The sequence below is a fragment of the Primulina eburnea genome, chromosome 12 (assembly GCF_022965805.1).
Source record: "Primulina eburnea isolate SZY01 chromosome 12, ASM2296580v1, whole genome shotgun sequence".
NCBI lineage: Eukaryota > Viridiplantae > Streptophyta > Magnoliopsida > Lamiales > Gesneriaceae > Primulina > Primulina eburnea.
In genome coordinates, this window is record NC_133112.1 from 11,712,262 (window position 1) to 11,735,510 (window position 23,249).

The 23,249-nt window shown below is 33.9% G+C and overlaps 2 protein-coding genes across 3 annotated transcripts; both read left to right on the plus strand.

Annotated features, from left to right (window-relative positions):
- Nucleotides 1-262: 262 nt before the first annotated feature.
- Nucleotides 263-2,179, plus strand: LOC140807462 (bidirectional sugar transporter SWEET15-like). Its single transcript, XM_073164308.1, has 6 exons — nt 263-410; nt 816-852; nt 941-1,151; nt 1,250-1,411; nt 1,504-1,623; nt 1,708-2,179. The coding sequence occupies exons 1-6, from the start codon at nt 362-364 to the stop codon at nt 2,029-2,031; spliced, it is 903 nt and encodes a 300-aa protein (XP_073020409.1). The 5' UTR covers nt 263-361; the 3' UTR covers nt 2,032-2,179.
- Nucleotides 2,180-16,341: 14,162 nt separating this feature from the next.
- Nucleotides 16,342-18,480, plus strand: LOC140807558 (8-hydroxygeraniol oxidoreductase-like). 2 transcript variants are annotated; one of them, XM_073164465.1, is made up of 7 exons: nt 16,342-16,434; nt 16,561-16,703; nt 16,903-16,940; nt 17,027-17,429; nt 17,667-17,903; nt 17,999-18,157; nt 18,247-18,480. In XM_073164465.1, exons 1-7 carry the CDS (start codon nt 16,392-16,394, stop codon nt 18,355-18,357), a joined length of 1,134 nt encoding a protein of 377 aa, XP_073020566.1. In that variant the 5' UTR covers nt 16,342-16,391; the 3' UTR covers nt 18,358-18,480. The 2 variants fall into 2 exon arrangements, with proteins under 2 accessions (XP_073020566.1, XP_073020567.1); XM_073164466.1 differs by having other exon boundaries at nt 16,362-16,449.
- The last annotated feature ends 4,769 nt before the right edge of the window (nt 18,481-23,249 follow it).

Genomic DNA, 23,249 nt, shown 5'->3' on the forward strand with positions numbered 1-23,249 from the left:
CTTTGTCAATTCTATTAACAGAAAACTAAATTTATTTTCTTTTAGAAAAAAATTCCCAACTCAATCCTACGTGGGAACGAGTGTTAACATCGCTAAATTCATGCAGGAGAATGCAAAGGCCACGTGAGCGTGGGGTATCTAATTGTTTGTTGAATGATTTTTATCGTACGCCACCTACTAATGATAACACGTCATGCAACCAATATGAGTTCAATGCCACTACACTCCCTCTTCCACTTATTCTATAAATTAGCCTCTCATTTCTCCATTCCACACCACAGTTTGTGAGGAGAAGTAATATATAAGAACTAGGATTTCGGTCCTTGTTTCCTTTATAAAACTTCTCTCTAACTTCCAAGGCATGGCTGTTTTTGGCGATCAACCCGCGGCGATCACATTCGGGATCTTAGGTATAATCACAATTTTCGGGCCATTTCTTCTCTTCTTCGATCACTATTTTATGCACGTTTCTGGAAATGGCTACGAGTAAACACTATGTCTTTTTTATATTAAAACCAAACTCTTTTTTAGTTCATGTAGTTTACTCACCTATACATAGAATAATCTCATTTGCATGATCAACCTTCCCCATACTTACATATATATATATATATATATATATATATATATATATATATATATAAAGAATAAGCCATGCTGCAAGCATGGTGTACACCATGCATGTTGATGAAAAAACACCCATAATATGTTTTATAACAAATATTTGTCTTAATCTTTGTTGAATAAAAAAAAAATCATTAATTTTACTATTCTGATAGATTCTACAAATTAAGAAAAATTATGTTTACCTGCAGGCAACATTGTGTCAGTCCTCGTGTACTTTGCTCCATTGTAAGTATCTGTATCTGTCTCAGAATCATTATATATTAAGATGTTATAAAAATTGTTTATTTTTAACTTTTCACTTCGGCATTGGCAGGCCCACATTCGTGAGAATCTACAAGGAAAAATCGACCTTGGGGTTCCAATCAGTGCCTTATAATGTGGCTTTCTTCTCTGCCATGCTGTGGCTGTACTATGCGTTCCTCAAGAAAAATGTGCCTCTTCTGATCTCAATCAACTCTTTCGGATGCCTCATCGAGACGTTTTACATCGTCAGCTACCTTTGGTTTGCATCCAGAAAGGCCAGGGTATATCACTCATTATATAATTAATCTAGCAAATATATTATTATATAATCTGAATACAAAAGATTTCGATGAATTATTTATTTCTTATTAATTTGCAGATTGACACTAGCAAACTTTTCTGCCTGATGAATCTGGTGCTATTTCCCGTAATGTTTGGGACCACATTCTTCTTATTCAAAGAACCAGAGCGAGCTCAGGTGGTGGGATGGATCTGTGTTGCTGTTTCTGTCAGTGTTTTTGCAGCCCCTTTAAGCATTGTGGTAATTAATCATCAACGCCGTTCATCAAAATCTTATAAATTATACTGATACACCCATTAATATTATCCATTTTCATGTCTTAATTCCCGCAGTTCCAAGTTGTACGAACCCGCAGCGTGGAGTACATGCCGTTCCCTCTGTCATTTTTCTTGACGCTCAGCGCAGTCATGTGGTTCGCCTACGGTCTATTTCAGAGAGATCTATGCGTTGCCGTAAGTAATCAACCCAATATTCTTACTGGCCGAGTTGTGTCTAAAATTATTGAGATCTTTAACCAAAAATTATTCATCTTGTAGCTTCCAAATGTCATCGGATTCTTCTTGGGGGCGCTACAAATGGTGCTATATGGATTGTACCGAAAACCGAAGCGAGGATCTATAGACGAAGTCGAAAAAGAAAAGTTGCCGGAGCACGCGTTGAGCGTGATTGTTTTAGGAACACCAGAAGTGCATCCGATCGACTCCAAAAATCTTGGAGATGAAATGATTCATGTGGAGAACCTCAAGGACGAAGAAGCTGCTGATACGCAAGATAATTTTGTGACTTGCGCATTAAGTGTTGAACCCAGCCCGGTGAATCCGCTGAAGGATTCAATTGTAGTTGAAGTCCGTGCAGCGTAATTTTCTTTAATCACTGTGTGTTTTTTGAGTCCGTTGGCGTTGTCTCCCGTGATTCCGAGTATTGTATGATGTGGAAACTAGAATAAAATGGTGCAATTTCTATGTATAAATAAGAAAATTATATATTAATATTTTGCTCGTTTTCGTCTCTCTTTGCTAAATAAATTTAATTTTAGGCCCCAAAATTGGTTAGTGGTCTTTAATATGAGTAAAAATGGCAGTAAAATTTTGATAAGGTAATGGTGGGGATGTGGTAAATGGGTGACTAGGTAGATCACTATGATTCCTAATTATAAACTATATTATCTGAAGAAAATTAATGTGAAATGTTGGCAAGTTATTGAAATTTGGAAAAGGACGTGATGCCTAACATACACTACACTTCAAATTAAACGAGGTAACTAAAAAAATGATATTAAAGTACAAGCAAAAACTTGTGTGAGACGGTCTCACGGGTCTTATTTGTGAGACGGATCTCTTATTTGGGTCACCCATGAAAAAGTATCATTTTTTATGCTACGAGTATTACTTTTTATTGTGAATATGGGTAGGGTTGACCCGTCTCACAGATTATGATCCGTGAGACGGTCTCACATAAGACTCACTCGTAATTACAATAGTTGGAAGATGTTTTAGATTACAATATTTTTATAATATTAAATAACAAAAAAATGGTATTGAAGTAGAGATCAAATATAATATTAAAAAATTTCTTATAAAAATTCACTTAAATTAAATAAAAAAAGATTCATGTAAAATAGTTGATAAATATTTTTGACAACAAGTTTTTCGCATAACCCATGCATTTGAATGGGTTATTATTATTATTTATTAATAATAATATAAAAAATTTTCTTACAAAAACTCACTTAAATTAAATTATTAATATTATTTATTATTAATAATAATAATAAATAAATGTCAATTAAATGTAAAGATAAAGATATCTTTACCCACTTTATTTGATTTATGTGTGCTCTACGTACATATCGAAAGAAATGTAATGAAATATATATAATTATTTTGCATTCTTAGGATCGGTGAGGACACATTTTAAACTACAATAACTTTCTAGAGTTTAAATTCAGTACACGTATAACTCATGCATTTATTTAATTGTTAAATCATTTATTTAAGTTTAAAATGTCTTTTTAGAGATGCATGACTTATGAAATTGCATTATTTCAAATTATTATGTTTATGTGATGCACGTTAAAAGTTTTTCTCGAGTTCCATGTTTCAGACGACTATTCGATGCGGAATCGAGGAAAAGAGACCGGCGACGATTTTGGCAATTTTAAAATGTGGCATTTTATTTTAAATTGAGAATGTGGCATTTTAAATAATTTATTTAGTCTTAGCATTTTAAAAGCCGAATTTATTTATTTGGTGATTGGAGAGTTTAAAACTTTCAAAGTTGAGCAATTATGCATTTTATTTTAATTAGGGGAATTAGTAAAGTTAGCCTTGAATTAACCTTGAAATTTGCATGTCATATGGTTATTAGTTATTTTAATTAAACCCATTAGCCCCTAATTGCTCCCCAGTAACACACACACGTTACAATTTTTCACAAAAACCCACACATTTACACACACATATATGGTTAACACACGCACACAATTCTTGGTGTTCCATTCCATTTATTTTAAAAGAAAATATTAGGGTTCTTGGATAGCAAGAGCGGCCGCCCCTTCCTACGATTTTCAGCAAAGTTTCGTTGAGTTTTCTTCAAAGAAAAACAGTGTAACGTTCGTCCCGGATCAAGCCTCGTGCCGCTTCCGCTTCGGTTTTGAAAAGTTTTTAGATCTGAAAACTCGAAATTCGTTGTCATTTTAAATACTGCGACTTTTCGGTCGATTTTTACGAAAAACTTTCAACATATAAAACGTAGAACTTTTTGATACCTTCGATTTGAAAGTAAATTGGAAATATTTGGATAAGAAATGAGTGAGTTATGATCGTTTTCGTATGACTGATCAAATTGCGTTTTTTTAAAAATGCGTTCTTGATGTGTTCTTGAAGTTTTTGAGTTGCAGGTTTCGTTGGGCAACGTCAGACTTGTGCTACTGCATTTAGATATGTTATGGGTTGTATTTAGGTGTTATTTGGTGGTTCGTTTGGGTCGGAATTGGCTTGGGATGTAATAAAAATCGTAGGAAGCGAAATGATGTCGAATTACGGGTTATTGTTGTATTGAAGTTGCTTGTCGATGATTGGGGACGTTTGGGTTGTTTGTACGGATTTGAATCAATGTAATAGTATCCTAGGATGAGTCTCGAGGTGTTAATGTGTAAAGGCCCGTATTTCGTATTCATAATTTTGCGGAATTATTAAAAATTTTCTAAGTAAATATTTATCGTATCTACTACTACTGCTCTCGAGAAGCTCATGAAGTCACGTCTTCGGTCTGTAAGTTTTACGATTACGCATTTATTTTAAAGCTCGAAATATTTTTACATCATGATTGCATGAAAGATTTTATGTCAAGAGTACGATTATGCATTATTTATTTAAATTTAAAGAAATAGTGGAATTATGCATGTTGGGTACGTTTGGAATTGGACATGTCTAAGAATTCGAATATTGGGCTTTAGGAGAGGTTGAAAATGATTTGACTATATTAATTCTTAGGTCAGTAGTGTTGATGTCCTCCTTATAGGTTATAAGTTAATCTTGAAAATTATGAATGCTTTTGAGACTTGTAGAATTTCTAAGAAATTATTAATGGTTCTTGGTTGCTAGTCGAGTAAATTTTTGAGGCTTTCATATAAGCAATAGCGATTCGAAGACTACGACAATCTTTAGGATTATAAATGTACAATTTGAGGATTTTAAGTATCTATGGAAATGTAATATTAATTATGAGAATTTATTTAGGATACATGCTCTACCTAGTTAGATTTAAGGATGCAATTGCATGAATTGAGAATTTTAGGGACCTAATTGTAATAACTAATAATTTGAGGATCTAAGTGCAAAAATAAAATTCTAAGGGATTATTTTAGAATTTACCAAATTTTGAGATGTATAATTTTTAGTTCGAGAATTTTAAGGTTAATGGGGTTAAATCGAAAAATTTTATGGGGACAATAACGCAAATTTCTTAGAGTTGTAAGACCAAAAATATAAATTTTGAGATATTTAAGGGCCGAATTGCAGAGTCCGAAAATTTTAAGGATTAAATGCGAATTTTTGAGGAACACTTGGGATTTTGAGTATTTATAGAAATGTAAGACGTGTTATGGGAATTAATTTTGGGTTTAATAAACTTAAGACTATTGAACCTTATGATACGTGAAATCCATAAAATGAAATTGAGAATACTGAGGACTCGTGGGTAATTGTGGAATTTTCGAGATTTAAGAAAAAAAATTGGATGACATTCGAGGAAAGTAAGAATTAATTTTAAAATCTTAGGAAATTTGAGAACTTATCTAGTAGTAAGTGAGAATTGAACGGTTTAAATGGTAGGAATTTTCGGTTATTTAGACTCGAAGGAAATATAGAATATTTAGATATTTGGATTATAATGTTATAATGAATAGTAACCAAGGACATTGTAGGGTGAATCAATCTTAGGCATGAAAATTTAAGCGTTAGTGAAATCATGTTGTGGCAAATTAAGGATTTAAAGTGATGACGATTTAAAGTAAATTTGATCGGTTAGTTAAGTTATAAGAGTAAACATTGAGTTAGCGAATTTTTTTGGGAATTTAAGTTTGATGTGTCGTAAGTTTTGACCAGGATCTTAACAGTTAGAATTATACCTTTGGGGGGAATTTGATTTTTCTAGAAAGTTGAGTATGATGGATGGTTAGGTTACTCGATAGACGTAAAAATTGAATTAGACACCTTATCTTGAGGAATTTTGAAAGTCATTAAGAAATTTGGGACTAAGCGGATATGTGGGCTGGAGTTATACTATCTAATATTATTTGGGTTGCATAAGCTTGAATTTCAAGATTTATAAGATAGGTGTTCATACATAAAGTTTTGGGCGAAATAAAAACAAAAAGAGAATTAGAGACGTTCAACATAGAGTATCAATGAACTAACATTAAGATTTTAATTGAGTAAGAAATCCGAATCTTGATATGGGAATTTTAGAACTCTATAGGTGATATGAGCGAAGTTGAATTATTAGAGTAAGTTTATCGCTAACATGAGATAACCTATTAAGTTTTATACACTAGACTTAATTAAGAATTAATGATACTTAAGAATGCGGCATTTGTTTCAATGAGGAAAATCTAGAGTCTTAGGCCTCAACTATATGGTAATTGGGAAGATAATAGTTTAAACATATAATTGGGACTTGAAGGGCTTTAAAATATTGGTACAAGGTCGATCTTGTATAATTGGGTTTTATGGGTTAACGTTATTCGAGATTTAAGATTTGCAACAATTTTGTAATTGGGATATACTTGTAAATAGTTAAATTACGTAAGGTTGGGTCGTAAGATAATGATTCGATTCAAGGATATTGGGCTAATATTATTATGGAGTTAAGATAAGGTTTAACTTTTAAGTGTATTGCCGATGATAGAAGTTGATCAGTAACCTTTGGTGCTAAGAGTCTTTAAGTTGAACTGTGTATATACTAATGTAATATGTCGTTGAACATTACGGGTATAGTATAAGAAAGGTAAGATATGATAAGTTTGAACCACCAATTCTAATATTGGGAACAATGAGAAAAGTCAGAATTCGAGGTCATAGTAAAGTAAAGCTAAGTTACCATAAGTCGTTTTAAGTTGCGATTCGCAAACGAGATTTTTGATAGACAATCTAATTAGGATTGAAGAAACGTAAGGACAGCCTATGACTTAATTTTTATCAGAGTAGCGCAGCGGTAGCATGGATTGTTGGGATAATAGAATTAAGAATCTAAACTTTTGGATTATCGAGGATTAGCGAATTTCGGGGACGAAATTCAATTTAAGGGGGGAAGATTGTAACGACCCAAAAATCAGACTACGTATAAGCCATGCATAATTACTGTTATTTAAATTAAAATGATTTTTATGCACGAGAGTTTAAATTCATTCTTTTAAATTTATTGAGTCATGATTATTTATCTTAAAAAAATTAGATGTTTAGTTTTATATTTTCAGGATAAATACGCGAGGCCGGACCGGAGTTTGGAGATTAGAGATAAGATTAGCAATAAGAAAAATATTCCTAAATTTAATTTAAGCTAAGGAAGGATTTAATTTAAAGAAAAAGAATGTCTTTAGGATTTAATAAATTAATTAGAGCTAAGTTGGTAAATAAGTTCTTTAGGTTAATATTTAATTAAAGCTTAAATTAAAATATGTAAACATATGAGGATGAATTAATCTAGGTATAATATATTCAAGAAATTAATCCTAGCATTTGAATATTTAAATTTGAGGTCATGAATGCCATGCAATAATCTATCCTAAATTTAATGTGTAAATTCACTAAAATATATAATGAGGTGCTAAATTTTAAACAATTAAAATACAAGATTTAAACAATAAAATACCATGCAAATTAGTAATAATAATTTTGGGTCCAACATTTAAAATAATTCAAAGGTTGGTAACTCTCCTTCAAACCACTCCTAATTGCACTTCATGGGGTATTCATTTCTCATTTTAAATTCTTTAATGGGTAGTAAATTTAAATGCAATATAACACCTCATTTCTACTCAACCTACTAGACTAAAAACCGTTGATAATGCAGCAAGAATGAGAGCAAGAATCGGCAGCTAAGGGGAGAAGAAACAATTCAAAAACCCATTCAACTCTTGCACTTGTAACTCTCAACTAAATGCAATTCAAGACTCATTTAACACCTCTTATATCATTCACCTTCAATACCTAGCATTCCATCATCCCCACCTTCGAAATTATCAGAAGAGAACAGCAGCTAGTAATCGAAAACAGCAGCAACAAAACAAGAAGGATAAGCCAACTCCGACTCCGCCGCTCGTATTCGTCGTTTTGATTTGTTTTTTTCAAAACAAATTCCAGGCATGTATATATTGTTTCTTTTCTCTTCAATCAAGTCCTATAGATATTTTAAAACATTATATGTTCAAGATTCATGAAGAAAAACGAAATTTGAGCAACGATTTCAAAAAAAAAAAAAATCTGCACAGGTGCTCTCCATTGGCTTATGTCTTCGTTAGAGATGTTTCTTGTGGTTTCAGGATGTAGTTCGTTTCCAGGCAACCAAGGCTGCTTCTAGGCATAAATTAGAATGTGTTAGAGTGTTTTTGGTTCATTTGTTTCAGTCCATACACTCAAAAACGAAGAAATGACAGCAAACTCTTCTTATGTGCAGAAATGAGTCACAATTTTCTGTCCTTGAGTTGTTTGAGGGGTGTTCGAATCTTGGCTTTCCTAGGGGCTGTAGCCATGGTTAAAACCCTTCCTTATCATGTCTAGGACGTGACCAAATCATCTTTTCAAAGCTTGTTTCATAGGTACCTCAGATTTTTACAGAAACATAACAAGTGCTCTTCGGTTTTCAAAATCTGATTTTTGGTGTGAGTAAATTTCGGTTTTTCTGTGTTGTTTGGATTATGGTTGGCTTCTAGCCCATAAGCCATGGTTCATACCACAATTCATCATGTCAAGATCGAGCCAAGGTTAATTATATAGCCACTGGAACGAAGATTTACAGCAAAACAATTCAATATATACACCACTGCACAGAATATGCATTCTCGGCTAGCATGTGCATTGTCCTATGTGTTGGCTCGGTTTGTGGTTGGCTTTTAGCCCTTAGCCACGGTCCAAGCCATGCATTCGGATGTTGGTAAGAGTCTCTGGTTGGTGGTTCAAGCCCACGGCCATTTGTTTCAGAGTTTCACCCCGAAATAGCAACATAGCTGCTGCTGCAATTTCATTATTTGACAGCAACTGTGCGTCCGATTCAGAAGGCTTGTGTGAGTTCTTGGTGAGCTTTTAGCCTATGGCCTTGGACTGGACACTACCTTAATGAGTTAGGAAAGTCATATTTTTGGCCGTTCACGATTTGGTCGAGTTTAGAGGTCGTAAGAGAAATTACGGTGAAAGGTGCCAAAATGACTCTCGAAAAAGTGTTTTATGTTTTTGTGTTCCATTCACCTATTTTCGTGTTTTACAGACCTTGTGCATATTTTTCAGTATGTTTGGGGTATTTTTAATCATGTTTAAACGTCGGTTCAATGTTGGTTCGGGTTGGTACATGCCATGATTAAAAATCAAGTTGTTGGTCCGAATCGTCTCGTTTTTGGTTCAATTGTCAAGTTTTGGGCAAGTTAAGATTTATTGCATGTGTCACATATTAGAATTAAGTCGCAGCAAGCCTGGGAACGATCCAAATCATTCGTTAAAAAAATAAGGTTATAATTATATTACGTGCATAAAAATATAAAATGTTTATTTTTGAGATATATGCTATATGTCTTGTGGCCACCTTATGCTTATGGGTTTGGAAGTCGGTAGGCGCAACCGAGGACCTCTCCGCCCGGTGACTTACGACCGGTTATGATTATGTATGGGTACGGACATCCAGTCCAAGGGCTGTGATTGATCTCTACCGCCCAGTATACTGTGGTTTAGTCTGATCAGGCGCTTACGCTATGTTATGGGCCACTTGCTTAGAAACATTATCTCTACCAGTAAAATTATGATATGTTATGACAGAGCTCTATTGAGCAAAGCTTTTACGTATGAATTTTCAGATATGCACGTAGTTATAATTATTCATGATACGCTTTTCATCGTACGCTCTACGATACTTTATTTTTATGATGCATGCGATATTATGTTATATTTACTTGTTATTCACGATATATACATGTTGAGTCTTTAGACTCACTAGACTTGATTGTTGTAGGTATTGACGAGGTCGAGACCGCGGGCGGAGACCAAGTGAGCGATCTTGGGACAGCAGTAGTAAACCCGAGGACCTCATGATTTAATTTATGCACTTTTTATTATTCAAACTCAGTTTTAATACGTTGGATTATTTTTAAATTGATACGTTGGATTATTTTTAAGTGATGTTTACGTTGGATTATTTTTAAATTGTTGGTTGAAAACAATATATGCTTCCGCTTTTAATTTAAAGTTAAAATTAGTTACATATTCATTTTATAAATGAGACAAGATAATTATTTATTTAGAAAAAAATTTTAATAATTCCGCAAAATTATGAAAATTATGAATACGAAATACGAGCCTTTACATAATGCATGGTCCCTAAGCTTGGATTGGAAGGATGAATCATGAAGTTAGTGAATTTTCGCGAGTTTGCAAGTCCAGAGGCTACCTGGACCCCTACACGGAGTCCGTGTCCATTTTTCCTTCAAAATACGATTTTCCAGCATCTACACGGACCCCGACACGAACCCTTACACGAGGTATGTGTCCTTTTAAAAAAATTAAAAAAAACTTATTTTTATTTTTTCTAGGGATCTTTTTGGGGTTTTGATGTCATGATTTAGTACGATTATTAAACGAGGTAAAGTCCCGAGCGATTTAGAACGTCATAAGAAAATTTGTCATTTTTGGGTGTGAGCATGACTATACGTTTAAGTTATGTAAGATAAGTATTTGAACTCATGTTAGTATATGCAGCAGTGGCCCCAAGTGAAATCCAACAAATCCCTCAACGCCAAGTAAGTATGTTTGATGTGAAAGAAAATACTTTATAAGTTTTTGAAGTATGCTAAATGTCTTGTGACCAAATTATGTATGGGATTGAAAAGCGGTAAAGTATGACCAGGGACCAATCCACCCCGTTAAATTATGAACGGTTTAGATCAGGATTGCAAAGATGTAAAGTATGACCAGGGACCCATATATCCCGTTAAATTATGAATGGGTTTAGATCAGGATTGTAAAGCGGTAAAGTATGATCAGGGACCAATACACCCGTTAAATTATGAACGGGGATATCATGTATGTGGCAGTGAATCTTCCTGTCCGCGCAGTACTGTGGTTTAGTCTGATCAGGAGCCTTTATGTATGGGTCACATTGGTTTGAAACATGTTTCTACGCAAAATGATGTTATGTATGCTCAAGTATGTATGAAGCAAGCATGTTTACGAAAGGTTTTATGTTGGTGGCATGTCTAAGTATGTATGTACGTATGTTCAATCTTATGTATGCATGTTCAAGTTCAAAGTATGTACGCTTTATTCCAAAGTTACATGTGAATTTATTACGTAGTACTCGTTACTTCCAGTTTATACATGTTGAGTCTTTAGACTCACTAGACTTGATAGATGCAGGTGAGGATGAGTTTGAAGAGGCGAAAGGTGAGGACCAGTGAGCTGGCTTGGACTGAACGGGAGGCTAAACCCGAGGACCGCCATATTATAAGTTTATTTCATGAAGTGTTCAAAATACTCTGATTTCACGTTTTGATTACAATGTTTAAAAAAGTATTTTTCCTTGGCAGCTTTAATTGCGTTAACTCTTTTGCAAATAATTTTGGTTGGATAGTTCATTTATGATCCTAGTTTGAAAGTTTATTGGTATTTAAGAAATTTTTTAATTTTTCTCAAATTTTAAATAGTTTAAAAGTACGGTACGTTACAAACCTAGTTTATGAAATATTGAACATCGATGAATTAAATTGAGTTTGATTTTTTAAATCAATTAGAAAATACTCAATATAATTCCTATAAAACTAACTAAATATTTTTTAAAATATTTAAAAGGTATGTAAGTTAAATGTCTAAAAATAATTTGGTTTAAACTTTTTATCAAACACTTTGTACGAAGCATTTCGATATTTTCTATAACATATAAAATGTTTCAAAAATGCCACAAAAACATCAACAATACGAAATGTGATAAAGTAAAGAAATACAATTTTTTTTAATGTTTGATGGTCAAATCCTTAAATATCTCTCCTTTTTCTATTGCTCATTTTGTACAAACCCGATCCAACACATGTCACACTCTCGATTAGAAATCATAGTACACTCTCAATGTTCTTGACAACAACTCATTGACTAAATCAATATTTTTTAACGTCTTTGTGCAAAAAAAATCACTCACTATTTTATCAAGATCATCTCTATTTTGTGTTAGTTACTTTTTTGTGAGGATTTAATTCATTATCGTGCAATTATCTAAACTTTAATATCACACAAGTGGATATCTCTCAATCGTTAATATATCTATTAAGATTTTCATACATACTTCAACCCTTCAATAAATTCTTCTATGTACTCTTTTTTGGGTTGAGTTGTTCTGCCTCCTTGTCTCGTTTTCACTCTTCTGATATGATCTTCGGTGAGTTTTATTTATGATATGAGTGAAATGAACATTACAAGCAATAATATGTTCGTTTGAAAAGGTTCACTATGATTTCTGACATTAAAACATTCATTTTTGTGCGGCTGGTCATTTTTTGAGATCGAGCTAATTTTTTATTGATCGGGTTGGTTTGATTATGCTGATTTAATATGCTAGTTCGGTATGTTGGTCCGCTGGTTTGATGATGTCTTCTAAGCTAAATCAAGCAGAAGTTAGCTAAACAAGCCAAGGTCTGTTGTGATAAATTTTAAAGCATTGCTGAATTCCATTTTCACCTTCCCAAAACTTACAAATTCTGATTTACCAACTACACATTGATGAAATATGTGAGAAATACAAAAACAAGTATTTTTTATCATCAAAATCAAGATTGCTAGTATTTCGCAACTCAACTGTAAGGTTTAAAAAATCAAACGACGTAACCTCACTGAATGCAAGTATGGGGTATTAGGAAAATTCTTACTTAATTATTTTAAACGTGTTAAATGCATGGTCATGAGACGATTATACATTTATATTGCATGATTTATTAGATTGCAAGTAATAGGGCTGTTAGCGGTATTCGATGCTCGGACGAGGAATTGAGAACGAAGACAGTTTAAGGAAAATGTTTTTATTAAATAATTATTTTTAGTTATTTAATATATGGTATATTTAATATGTAATTTTTGAAAATGGGTATTTTAGGGTAGTTTTTACACGTCGAGTCATATTTTAAACCGGTAGTCGATTTTTGGCAAAATTGATGAATTTTTGAGGGCTCGAGTAATATTTTTGAAAAAGTATGGATACTACACCTTCATATTGTAAAAATTAAGCCCAATATTCTCATTCTTTTCTCACAAAAATCAAGCCTAACCCGAGCATCCCCTCCCTCAGCTCACGGCTGCACTCTCACACACGCATACCATAAGATTTTTGTCTCGTTTATGAGGGGAATTCATTAGGTTTATCGTCACGTCCCTCCGGTGTTCGTCTCTTGATTCGTTGGTTTGATTTTTCTAGCATTTATATGCAAAGGCACTCTCTACACCTTATTTTTCTCATCGATCACATCATAATATGTATTTTGAATGATTTTGCATGGTAGTTAATAGATCTAGTAATATGAATCGGTTTTATATGGTTTTTACATGAAAATATGGGTTTTCTTGTCATGCTCCTCACGTTTCTATCACGGTTTGAAGGGGGATGCAAGAATTTAGGTATGAGGCATGATCTACAGCAGGTTTGTATGTGTTCTAAGTGCTAGGTTCAGATCTGGAACGAGTCATGTAAGGGTTCGATCAGATCTTCATAGTTTTGGCTCAGTTTTTGTCTCGATCGCTTGGGTGAAGGGGATGTTGTGCATAGGACCGTTCCGGGCTATTGTTCAGACTCTGAAGGGTCTAACTCAGTGTCCTAGATGGGCGGTGCATGGTTGGTTTAAAGGGCTAGGGGTAGGCACGTGGTTGGTTAGAAGAGAGTTGTGTTTTGGGGTGTCTAGGTCGAACCATGCACGTCCGCATGCATGAGAATGTGGTCCATGGTTAGATCAACCTAGGAATGTTCAATCAAGTCCTAGGGGTTTCTGGTTTGAGGCTGGTCCTGTGTGGTTTGGGCTAGGGTAGAATTATGGGCTTGGCTTGGAGTTAGGGCTTTCGGTCCATAGGTGCAGAACATTCCAGCGGCTTGCAGGGGTTCGAAGGTCTCATATGGTCTGGACATGGTTGCTTTAGGTATGATTAGGTGTCATTAAGTTATGGTTGAAGTTTGAGAAAGTTTGGATGAGTTTTGGGTTGATTCAGGTTAAAACCGGGACTCCGGTTTATGTTTTAAAATGAGTTATGGAACTTGGTTAACATGACTGCGTTTGTGCCTAAGAAAGTGTTTTAAGGTATTTTGATAAGTTTGGATGGACTCGGGTCGAAATTTTACGCTCCAAGGACGGGCCGATCTTAACAATATTTGGGCCTGAGTCTAACTTTTAAAAAGAGACCTCCGAATCATAACGTGTGTTCGTATTTTTTTCGTTTCATAGCAATTTTTCAAATTAAATCAATACGTCAAAGACAATATAAAAAACTAAAGGAATAAAAATATCAAACATGTCCAAAATGATCACTAAAAAATAATCCGCCTAACAGTTTTAGAGCTAAAAATACTAATCAAATATGTATAATCAAGTTGTTCAGTAATTTCTTTCTCAATCGATAACATAGCCAATCCATTCAATCTTTCTCGTGATATGGTTGATCGGAAAAAAGTTTTGATGAGCTTTATCTTTGAGAAACTTCGCTCTGCACTTGCTACTGTGACAGGACAGTCGACAAGATTTTATAAGCAATATGAGCATTTGAAAGCCGGATAAGCATTACATCCACCAAAATTTCAGTCAAAAGCGTATATTATAAATACCACATAAAGCCCGAAGAAAGTAAAAAAACTATAATAAAAAATTAGAAGCCCGAACAAAGCAAATACAAGAAAATAGACTTACACCTCCTCGCGGGTCTTTCAATCAAACCTAGAGACGACGCAACGAATGGAGTCGATTAAGGCATGTCTGCAAATGAATATTGGGAAAATTGGAGAATAAATCGATGACATGCTAAGCAAGTTCCATTTAATAAATACTTGGTTTTGAGCTATCTAATAACTAATATTATATATAATAATTTTTTTAAAAAAATTTGGGCCCCAAAAAAGAGATGGGCCTGATTCATTGGACTCATTTGCCTCCTAATAGGCACGGCCCTGCTCCAAGGGTAAAATGATGAAATTAGGGTTTCAGGGGCAAAATTATCATTTTACACCAAAGTCAAGTTAGCAATGTTGGCCGTGGCCTGATAACTAAAATGTATGTTTAAAAGGTTTATTTTGAAATGAATATGGAATTTTTACGAAAAATGCTGAAAATACGTTGCATGCCTATTTTCAAGAAAATGTATGTATGTAAGGGTGGGCGTCAGGTCGGTTCGGTCCAATTTTTCTCTATAATGGTTCGGTTTTTCGGTTTTCGGTTTTGAATATATCTGGTCCAAAACCAAACCATTTTATTACGGTTCGGTCCGATTTCTTTGTAATATGGTTTGGTTATATGGTCGGTTATATACGATTATATAATATTTTGTTAAGAAATAAAATTGTACATCACTTGACGCTTGATGGGTACAACACATATTAAAAAAAACAATGATAGTAGATGAATAGAACATATATGATTATAATACACTTATGACTTAACAATCTAAGCTTCAATTACAATTTGAAATACAATTTCAAACAATAGCTCTTCAATCAAAAGATGCACAGTCATTAAATTTCAATTATCAGACTCCAAAATGCACATAGATTTTGCATCTCAAATCTCAATATATTTAACAATATGAGCTTCAATAACAATTTGAACTTTCAATTGTCAATATTGGACTTGTTACATGACTAAGGCCCATTTATTAGCCCATTATACAAAAAACCCTATGTTAAATATAATATGGTCGGTTCAGTTATTTCGGTTTTCTGAGGATCAAAACTGTAAACCGAACCGAAAAATCGAATTTTTTTAATTTTGAAACCGTAACCGGCCGATAAAACCGAACCATTTAAACCGAATTCTTCGGTCCAATCGGTTATTTCGGTTTTAACCAAACTATGCCCACCCCTACCATGAGTCATTTAATATGGTTACACAAATTGGATTTTACAAAGATACCCAATAAAATATAAAAGTATTGATTCATTTAATAAAATATACCATGGCAATCTACTGTAGTAAATATGTAACTAACCTATAAATATGTAACTAACCTATAACTAATATCTCATATTTCAATTTCTAAAATTTCTGAAAAACTAAACCATTTTTTTGTGCTTATTTTTAATAATAAATAAAAATTTGTAAAAAAAATGAATTTAATTGAAACAAGTAGGTAGACGGATATTCTGGTACATTAATTGATGGATTACCATTTGCCAACTATATAATCCTGGTACATTAAAGTTAAATATAAACGAATTACAAATTTTGTCATTTGGTCGTTTAATCCATCTCTCCTTAACTCGTTTGAATTTACACAGGTGCAGCATGACTAACACTAGCAGCAGCCAAGGAATCATAAGATGCAAGGGTGAACGATCTTGAAGTTTTTTTTTAAAAAAAAAATTATGAGTGTTTTTTTGGGAAATAAATGAACTATGAATTCAAGTATCCAATGAATAGACAAAATTAAACCTGTAATTTTCATTTGTGGCAGCTGCGGTGGTATGGAAATCTGGGGAGCCACTGAAAGTGGAAGAGATAGAAGTGGATCCACCAAAATCATATGAAATTAGGATCAAAATGCTTTGTGCTAGCATGTGCCACACTGATTTCCTGTGCTCCAAGGGCCTCCCTGTTGTAAGTTATACAATATTCCCTTGCTAGGAAACATCAAACCGTCGCTATAACCGTCGTCTGACACTCCAGGCGACGGTTTTAGCGACCGTGTTTTTTTTTTTGTAGTGCAAGTAATAAGTTTTTTTTGTTCTTATTAAGATTACGTGCAGTAATTAAGATTCAAGAAATATATGTCATGTTGATTTCGTTTTATTCCCAGCCTTTGTTTCCTCGGATTCCCGGTCACGAAGGGGTCGGGTAAGTGCTTTCTCTTCGATTCTGATTGCACCGTTACTAGTGACTATAAGTTTTGTTCATGATATATTCACTGTGTTGAAGTACAGAATGATTGAGAGTGTGGGAGATAAGGTTACAAACTTGAACAAAGGAGATACGGTGATGCCACTTTATCTTGGAGAATGTGGGGAATGCCTCAACTGCAGTTCAGGGAAGACGAATTTATGCCACAAATATCCCATCGGTGTCACTGGCCTGCTGCAGGATGGCACATCAAGAATATCTATTAGCGGGGAAAGAATTTACCACCACTTTAGCTGCTCGACGTGGTCCGAATACGTAGTCATAGAGGCCTGTTACGCGTACAAGGTCGATCCTAGAGTGTCGCTTCCACATGCCAGTTTCCTTTGTTGTGGTTTTACTACAGGTTTTGGAGCAGCATTTAAAGAAATCACTCTTGAGAAAGGCTCGGCTGTTGCTGTCATTGGCCTCGGTGCTGTCGGACTCGGGGTAATTCAGCTACGTACTTTGTATTGATACGATCTGTAGGACTTTCTTCTGCAACATATATATTCTGATTATCATTCTACTTAATTCTTTTAATTTTCCATAATCAATGCATGTGGTAAATTTACATTGGTTTAAGAAAAAATGTTACAGAAGTTTCTTATAGTGTACAAGGCACATCTTGTGAATTGAGTGGTCTAACTCTACATCTATTTATTTTCTCTGAAAACACAAACGCAGGCTGCCAAGGGAGCACAAATGCAAGGGGCGGGGAAAATAATCGGGATCGATATAAACGATTTGAAGGAGGAGAAAGGAAAAGCTTTCGGGATCACAGACTTCATCAACCCCAAAAGTTCAGGTAAATCTGTATCCGACTTGATCAAAGATGCTACAGGGGGCCTTGGAGTCGATTACTGCTTCGAGTGCACTGGAGTGCCAGAATTGCTCAATGAAGCCGTCGATGGTTCAAAAGTGGTATGTATGAGACCACCCACCCTCTGCATATGTGAGTTAGTATTTGAAATATATGTCCAGTAATAATAAAAGAGTAATTTGTTATGAATCAACAGGGGCTAGGGACGACGGTGCTCATCGGCGCAGGACTGAAGACGAGTGGCGAGCTCAAATACATTCCGCTCTTGTGTGGTAGGACTGTGAAGGGTTCAATCTATGGAGGAGTAAGGCCTCAATCAGACCTCCCAAAAATAGTAGAAAATTGTATCAACAAGGTAAAAATTTATTCATTTGTTACTTATTCAAGATTTTTGTGACATGTCATGTAAATCGTGGGGGAATAAATTGTAATTTTTTTGTGCAGGAATTTAATCTTGATGAGCTGATAACTCATGAGGTTTCACTTGAAGAGATTAACAAAGGGTTCGAGTACATGATGCATCCCAAGAGTGTTAAAGTTGTGATTAAATTTTAGATGAAATTGGGAAAATGAGTTTGGGGTTGGAAAGTTTGAAAGTAACATGAGAAAGAAGAACATGTGTTTAAGTTTTATAATTGATACAAAATAATACTTTTATAATTGAAATTTCGATGCTTATATCATGCGTTACTTTTTTGTGTTATTTATAAATAATTATGATATATATATATATATTTCTATGCATACAAATAAAACATTAAGATTAGATATGTCAAAACGGGCTAACGGGTTGGGCCAACTTGCAACCTGCCATTAGATGGGGCGGGGCGGGAAACAGTTAGACGACGATGAAATATTTATGTTTTAGGATAACGAAGAAGATGTTTTCAAGTTTAAGAACTTATTTTAGTTATTTTATTTCAATTTTAATTAAGTTGTAAAACATTTTCACTATTCATTTTGTTCTTGAGAATTTTGTAATGACGAGTTATTCATGAATCATTTATGAAATGAAATTATTTGATTTATATCGAATTAAGATGCTTGTTGTTTTACGGATTTTATTTGTCAAAAAAGTCAGTGTTGAACGATTCGGTCGCTGGCGGGCATGACAATCCCAGCTAACGTAGATCGATATTTATTTATATCATGATCACTTAGTTCTACGAGTCGAAATCTTGGAAGTAACACAAACAAACTCGAGGTAAAGTTATGTTTTGTTCATGCTTTGTCCATTCCATCCAAAAGCTTTTAATAGTTTGAAATTGCTTTAAACTAATGACAATTTTTTTGCAATAAACTAATTACATTTTTCCATCTAATATTTGTGATTGTTTCCAATGCATCACATATATCGCTAAGAAATATGTGTATTTCAAACGTGTTTTAGAGGCCATGAAAACCAGTAGAGCAAGGATTCCACAAATAAAAACAAACATGTAATATGTGGCATGTTTTAGATGTTTGTAAATTTTTTTACAATTATTTTAATTTTTATTTAAATAAGAATAATGTAAAAATTAATAAAGAGAGGTGATGTAATTTGAAATGATGACATGTCGTTGTTTGAATTGATTATATTAAATGAATGTAACACCATTATTGTGAAGATTACTCATAACTAGGAGTATAAACAAATTGAACATGTTAGCAAACTTTTCGGACCCTGCTCGAAAATTATTCGATTTGTATTTAAAATAATCGAATCGATCGTCAAACTTGAACATGTTCAAATTTTTTTCGAATCGAAATCAATTCGAAATTATTTTGTCTGAAAGTTCATGAGCCGCTCGTAAACTTTTATTGTATATATTTATTACATAATATATAAAATTTTATATAATAATTCAACTATAATGCTTGTACTCTGGAGACCTAGTGGTTATGTAACCCATAACCGAACTAGATCTCTTCCACGTGGAAGAGCTTGTCTAAGATGGTACTTGAAAATCTGGCGCTCGAACATGGATGTCATTTTTGTGTGGTGCTTCGAGTACGATCTGAGATTTGAGTATGAATTACAATGGGAGAGAGTAATCACTACTGTGTAAATTGTTGGAAGTAAGATGGCAAAGGCCACCGAGGAGATAGCACCTCTTTGGGGAGTGTTGTTTGTAAAAGTTCGATCTCGATTCGATTCGAAAAATATTCCAGCTCGTATTCACGAAATTGGAGCCATTATCCAAAATTTTAACTTCGAATCAAACTTTTAATACGTTTATTCGAATTCGAATACGTCTCTAATAAAATCTCTCTAATAAAATAAAACATTTTTTTTTATCTCAATGTAGCCCTTATATGATATAAATAATACACTTTTGTTTTTATTTGATTTTTGTTGTGAAAAAGTAAAAATTTATGGTAAAAAGTAAAAATCTCAAACACTCAAAATTTACCAAACTACACACTTTATAATATTTTTCTCTCTACTCAATTGTGATTTTCTTCACAAATGAGAGATCTATTTATAGAGTTTCATTACACATAATCCAAAAAATAAAATACATCATTACCTACATCATCACACACAAATTTCTAATTTTACAACTCTTATTTTCAACATTCAAATATTCAACTATTACTTTTCAATATTCAAATCATTTATTTTCAACACTCCCCCTTGTGATGATGATCATGATACGATGATGTCTTCATTACGTGTTTTCTACTGCCTCGTTAAAAACCTTACTTGGAAAAACCCATTGGGATAAAAACCATAGTAAGGGAAAAAGAGTGCAGTCACGTAAACTCTCCCTGATGTTGACATGAACAATTCTTCACAAATTTCGTAGATTGCGCATCCCAATATTAAATATGTGCTTTCTGAATATTGACGTAGGAAGTTCCTTTGTGAAGAGATCTGATGAGTTTTCACTTGATTGAATGTGACGAACATCAATACATTTATTCTTCTCTAGCTCCTTGCTGAATGCGAAGAACTTAGGAGGAATATGTTTAGTTCTGTCGCTTTTTATGTATCCTTCTTTCATTTGAGCAACACATGCAGCATTATCTTCATATAGTATCACATGCTTCTCATCGAATGATAATCCGCATGAAATTTGGATATGTTGGGTCATTGATTTTAACCACACACATTCACGACTTGCTTCATGTAGTGCAATAATCTCGGCATGATTTGATGAAGTTGTTACGAGCGTTTGTTTCTGTGAACGCCAAGATATTGCAGTGCCTCCACGAGTAAATACACATCCAGTTTGGGAACGTGCCTTGTGTGGATCAGATAAGTATCCGGCATCAGCATAACCAATTATACTTGGATTAGCATCTTTTGAATACAAAAGTCCCAAGTATGTCGTTCCTCGTAGATAACGGAATATATGTTTAATTCCGTTCCAGTGTCTCTTTGTTGGATATGTGCTAAATCTTGCCAACAGATTCACGGCAAAAGATATATCAGCCCTTGTACAATTTGTAAGGTACATAAGGGCACCGATGACACTTAGATATGGTACTTCTGGACCAAGAATATCTTCATCATCTTCACATGGACGGAATGGATCATTTTCTATGTTTAATGATCTAACAACCATTGGAGTACTTAAAGGATTTGCTTTATCCATATTAAAACGTTTAAGGATATTTTCTGTATAATTTGTCTGGTGAACAAACATTCCACATTCTTTTTGTTCAATTTGTAAACCCAGACAATACTTGGTTTTTCCAAGATCCTTCATTTCAAATTCTTCCTTCAAGTATGACACAACTTCTTGAATTTTCTTATTCGTTCCAATGATGTTTAAATCATCAACATATACAGCAATAATTACGCATCCGGATGTTGTTTTCTTAAAGAAAACACAAGGGCATATTGAATTATTTACATATCCTTTTTTCATCAAGTGATCACTTAGTCGATTATACCACATTCGACCTGATTGCTTTAACCCATATAATGATCTTTGTAATTTTACAGAATAACATTCTCTGGGTTTTGAACTTTGTGCTTCAGGCATCTTAAATCCTTCAGGGATTTTCATATATATATATTACTATCAAGTGATCCATATAAGTAAGCTGTAACAACATCCATAAGACGCATTTCTAAATTTTCAGATACTGCCAATCTAATCAAATACAGAAACGTAATTGCATCCATCACAGGAGAATACGTTTCTTCATAATCAATTCCAGGCCTTTGAGAAAAACCTTGTGCAACAAGTCGAGCTTTATATCTTACTATTTCATTTTCTCATTTCGCTTTCGAATAAAAACCCATTTGTATCCAACAGGTTTTACACCTTTAGGTGTAAGGACTATAGGTCCAAAAACATTACGTTTATTTAGCGAATCCAATTCAACCTGGATGGCATCTTTCCATTTTATCCAATCCTGCCGATTTTTACATTCACCAAAAGATTTTGGTTCATGATCTTCATTATCATTTATGATGTCGATTGCCACATTATAAGAAAATATATCATCAATTTCTTCTATATCTTTTCGGTTCCATATTTTTCTAGTATTAATGTAATTGATAGAGATGTCATGATTCTCGTCAGTTTGTGGTTCTGACAGAACATTTTCATCATCATGTGTTTCTTCAGGAACACCATTCTCTATTTTGTGATCATCATGTGTTTCTTCGGAAACATCATTCTTTATTTTGTGATCATCGTGTTTCTCTATGAATTTTCTTTTTCGAGGATTTTTATCCTTGGAACCGACCGGCCTTCCATGCTTTAGGCGTTTAATGACATCATGAGTATCTTCCATTTGTTTCTTTGGAATTTCAATTCGAGCAGGGGCATTTGCAGCATGTATATATGATTTAGTTACCCCTTTTGTGTCTGCAAATGCATCTGGTATTTGATTTGCTATTCTTTGCAAGTGTACAATTTGTTGTACATCTTTTTCACATTGTTTTGTTCTTGGATCCAGATGTAACAATGATGATACATACCATGTAATTTCCTTTTCGGTATGTTTCTGTTCTCCCCCTAACATTGGGAAGATTTCCTCATTAAAATGACAATCAGCAAAACGTGCTGTGAACACGTCGCCTGTCTGAGGTTCAAGATATCGAATTATTGATGGACTATCATAACCGATATAAATTCCAACATTTCTTTGAGGTCCCATTTTCTTTCGTTGTGGTGGTGCAATAGGCACATACACCATACATCCAAAAATTCTCAGATGAGAAATGTCTGGTTCTTTACCAAATGAAAGCTGTAATGGAGAGTATTTATGATATGCACTTGGTCTGATGCGAATTAATGAAGCAGCATGTAAAATTGCATGTCCCCATATAGAAATAGGGAGCTTTGTTTTCATAATAATTGGTCTAGCATTCATTTGCAGACGTTTAATCAATGATTCATCCAATCCATTCTGTGTATGTACATGAGCAACAGGATGCTCAACAATGATTCCCATAGACATACAATAATCATTGAAAGTCTGGGAAGTAAATTCACCAGCAT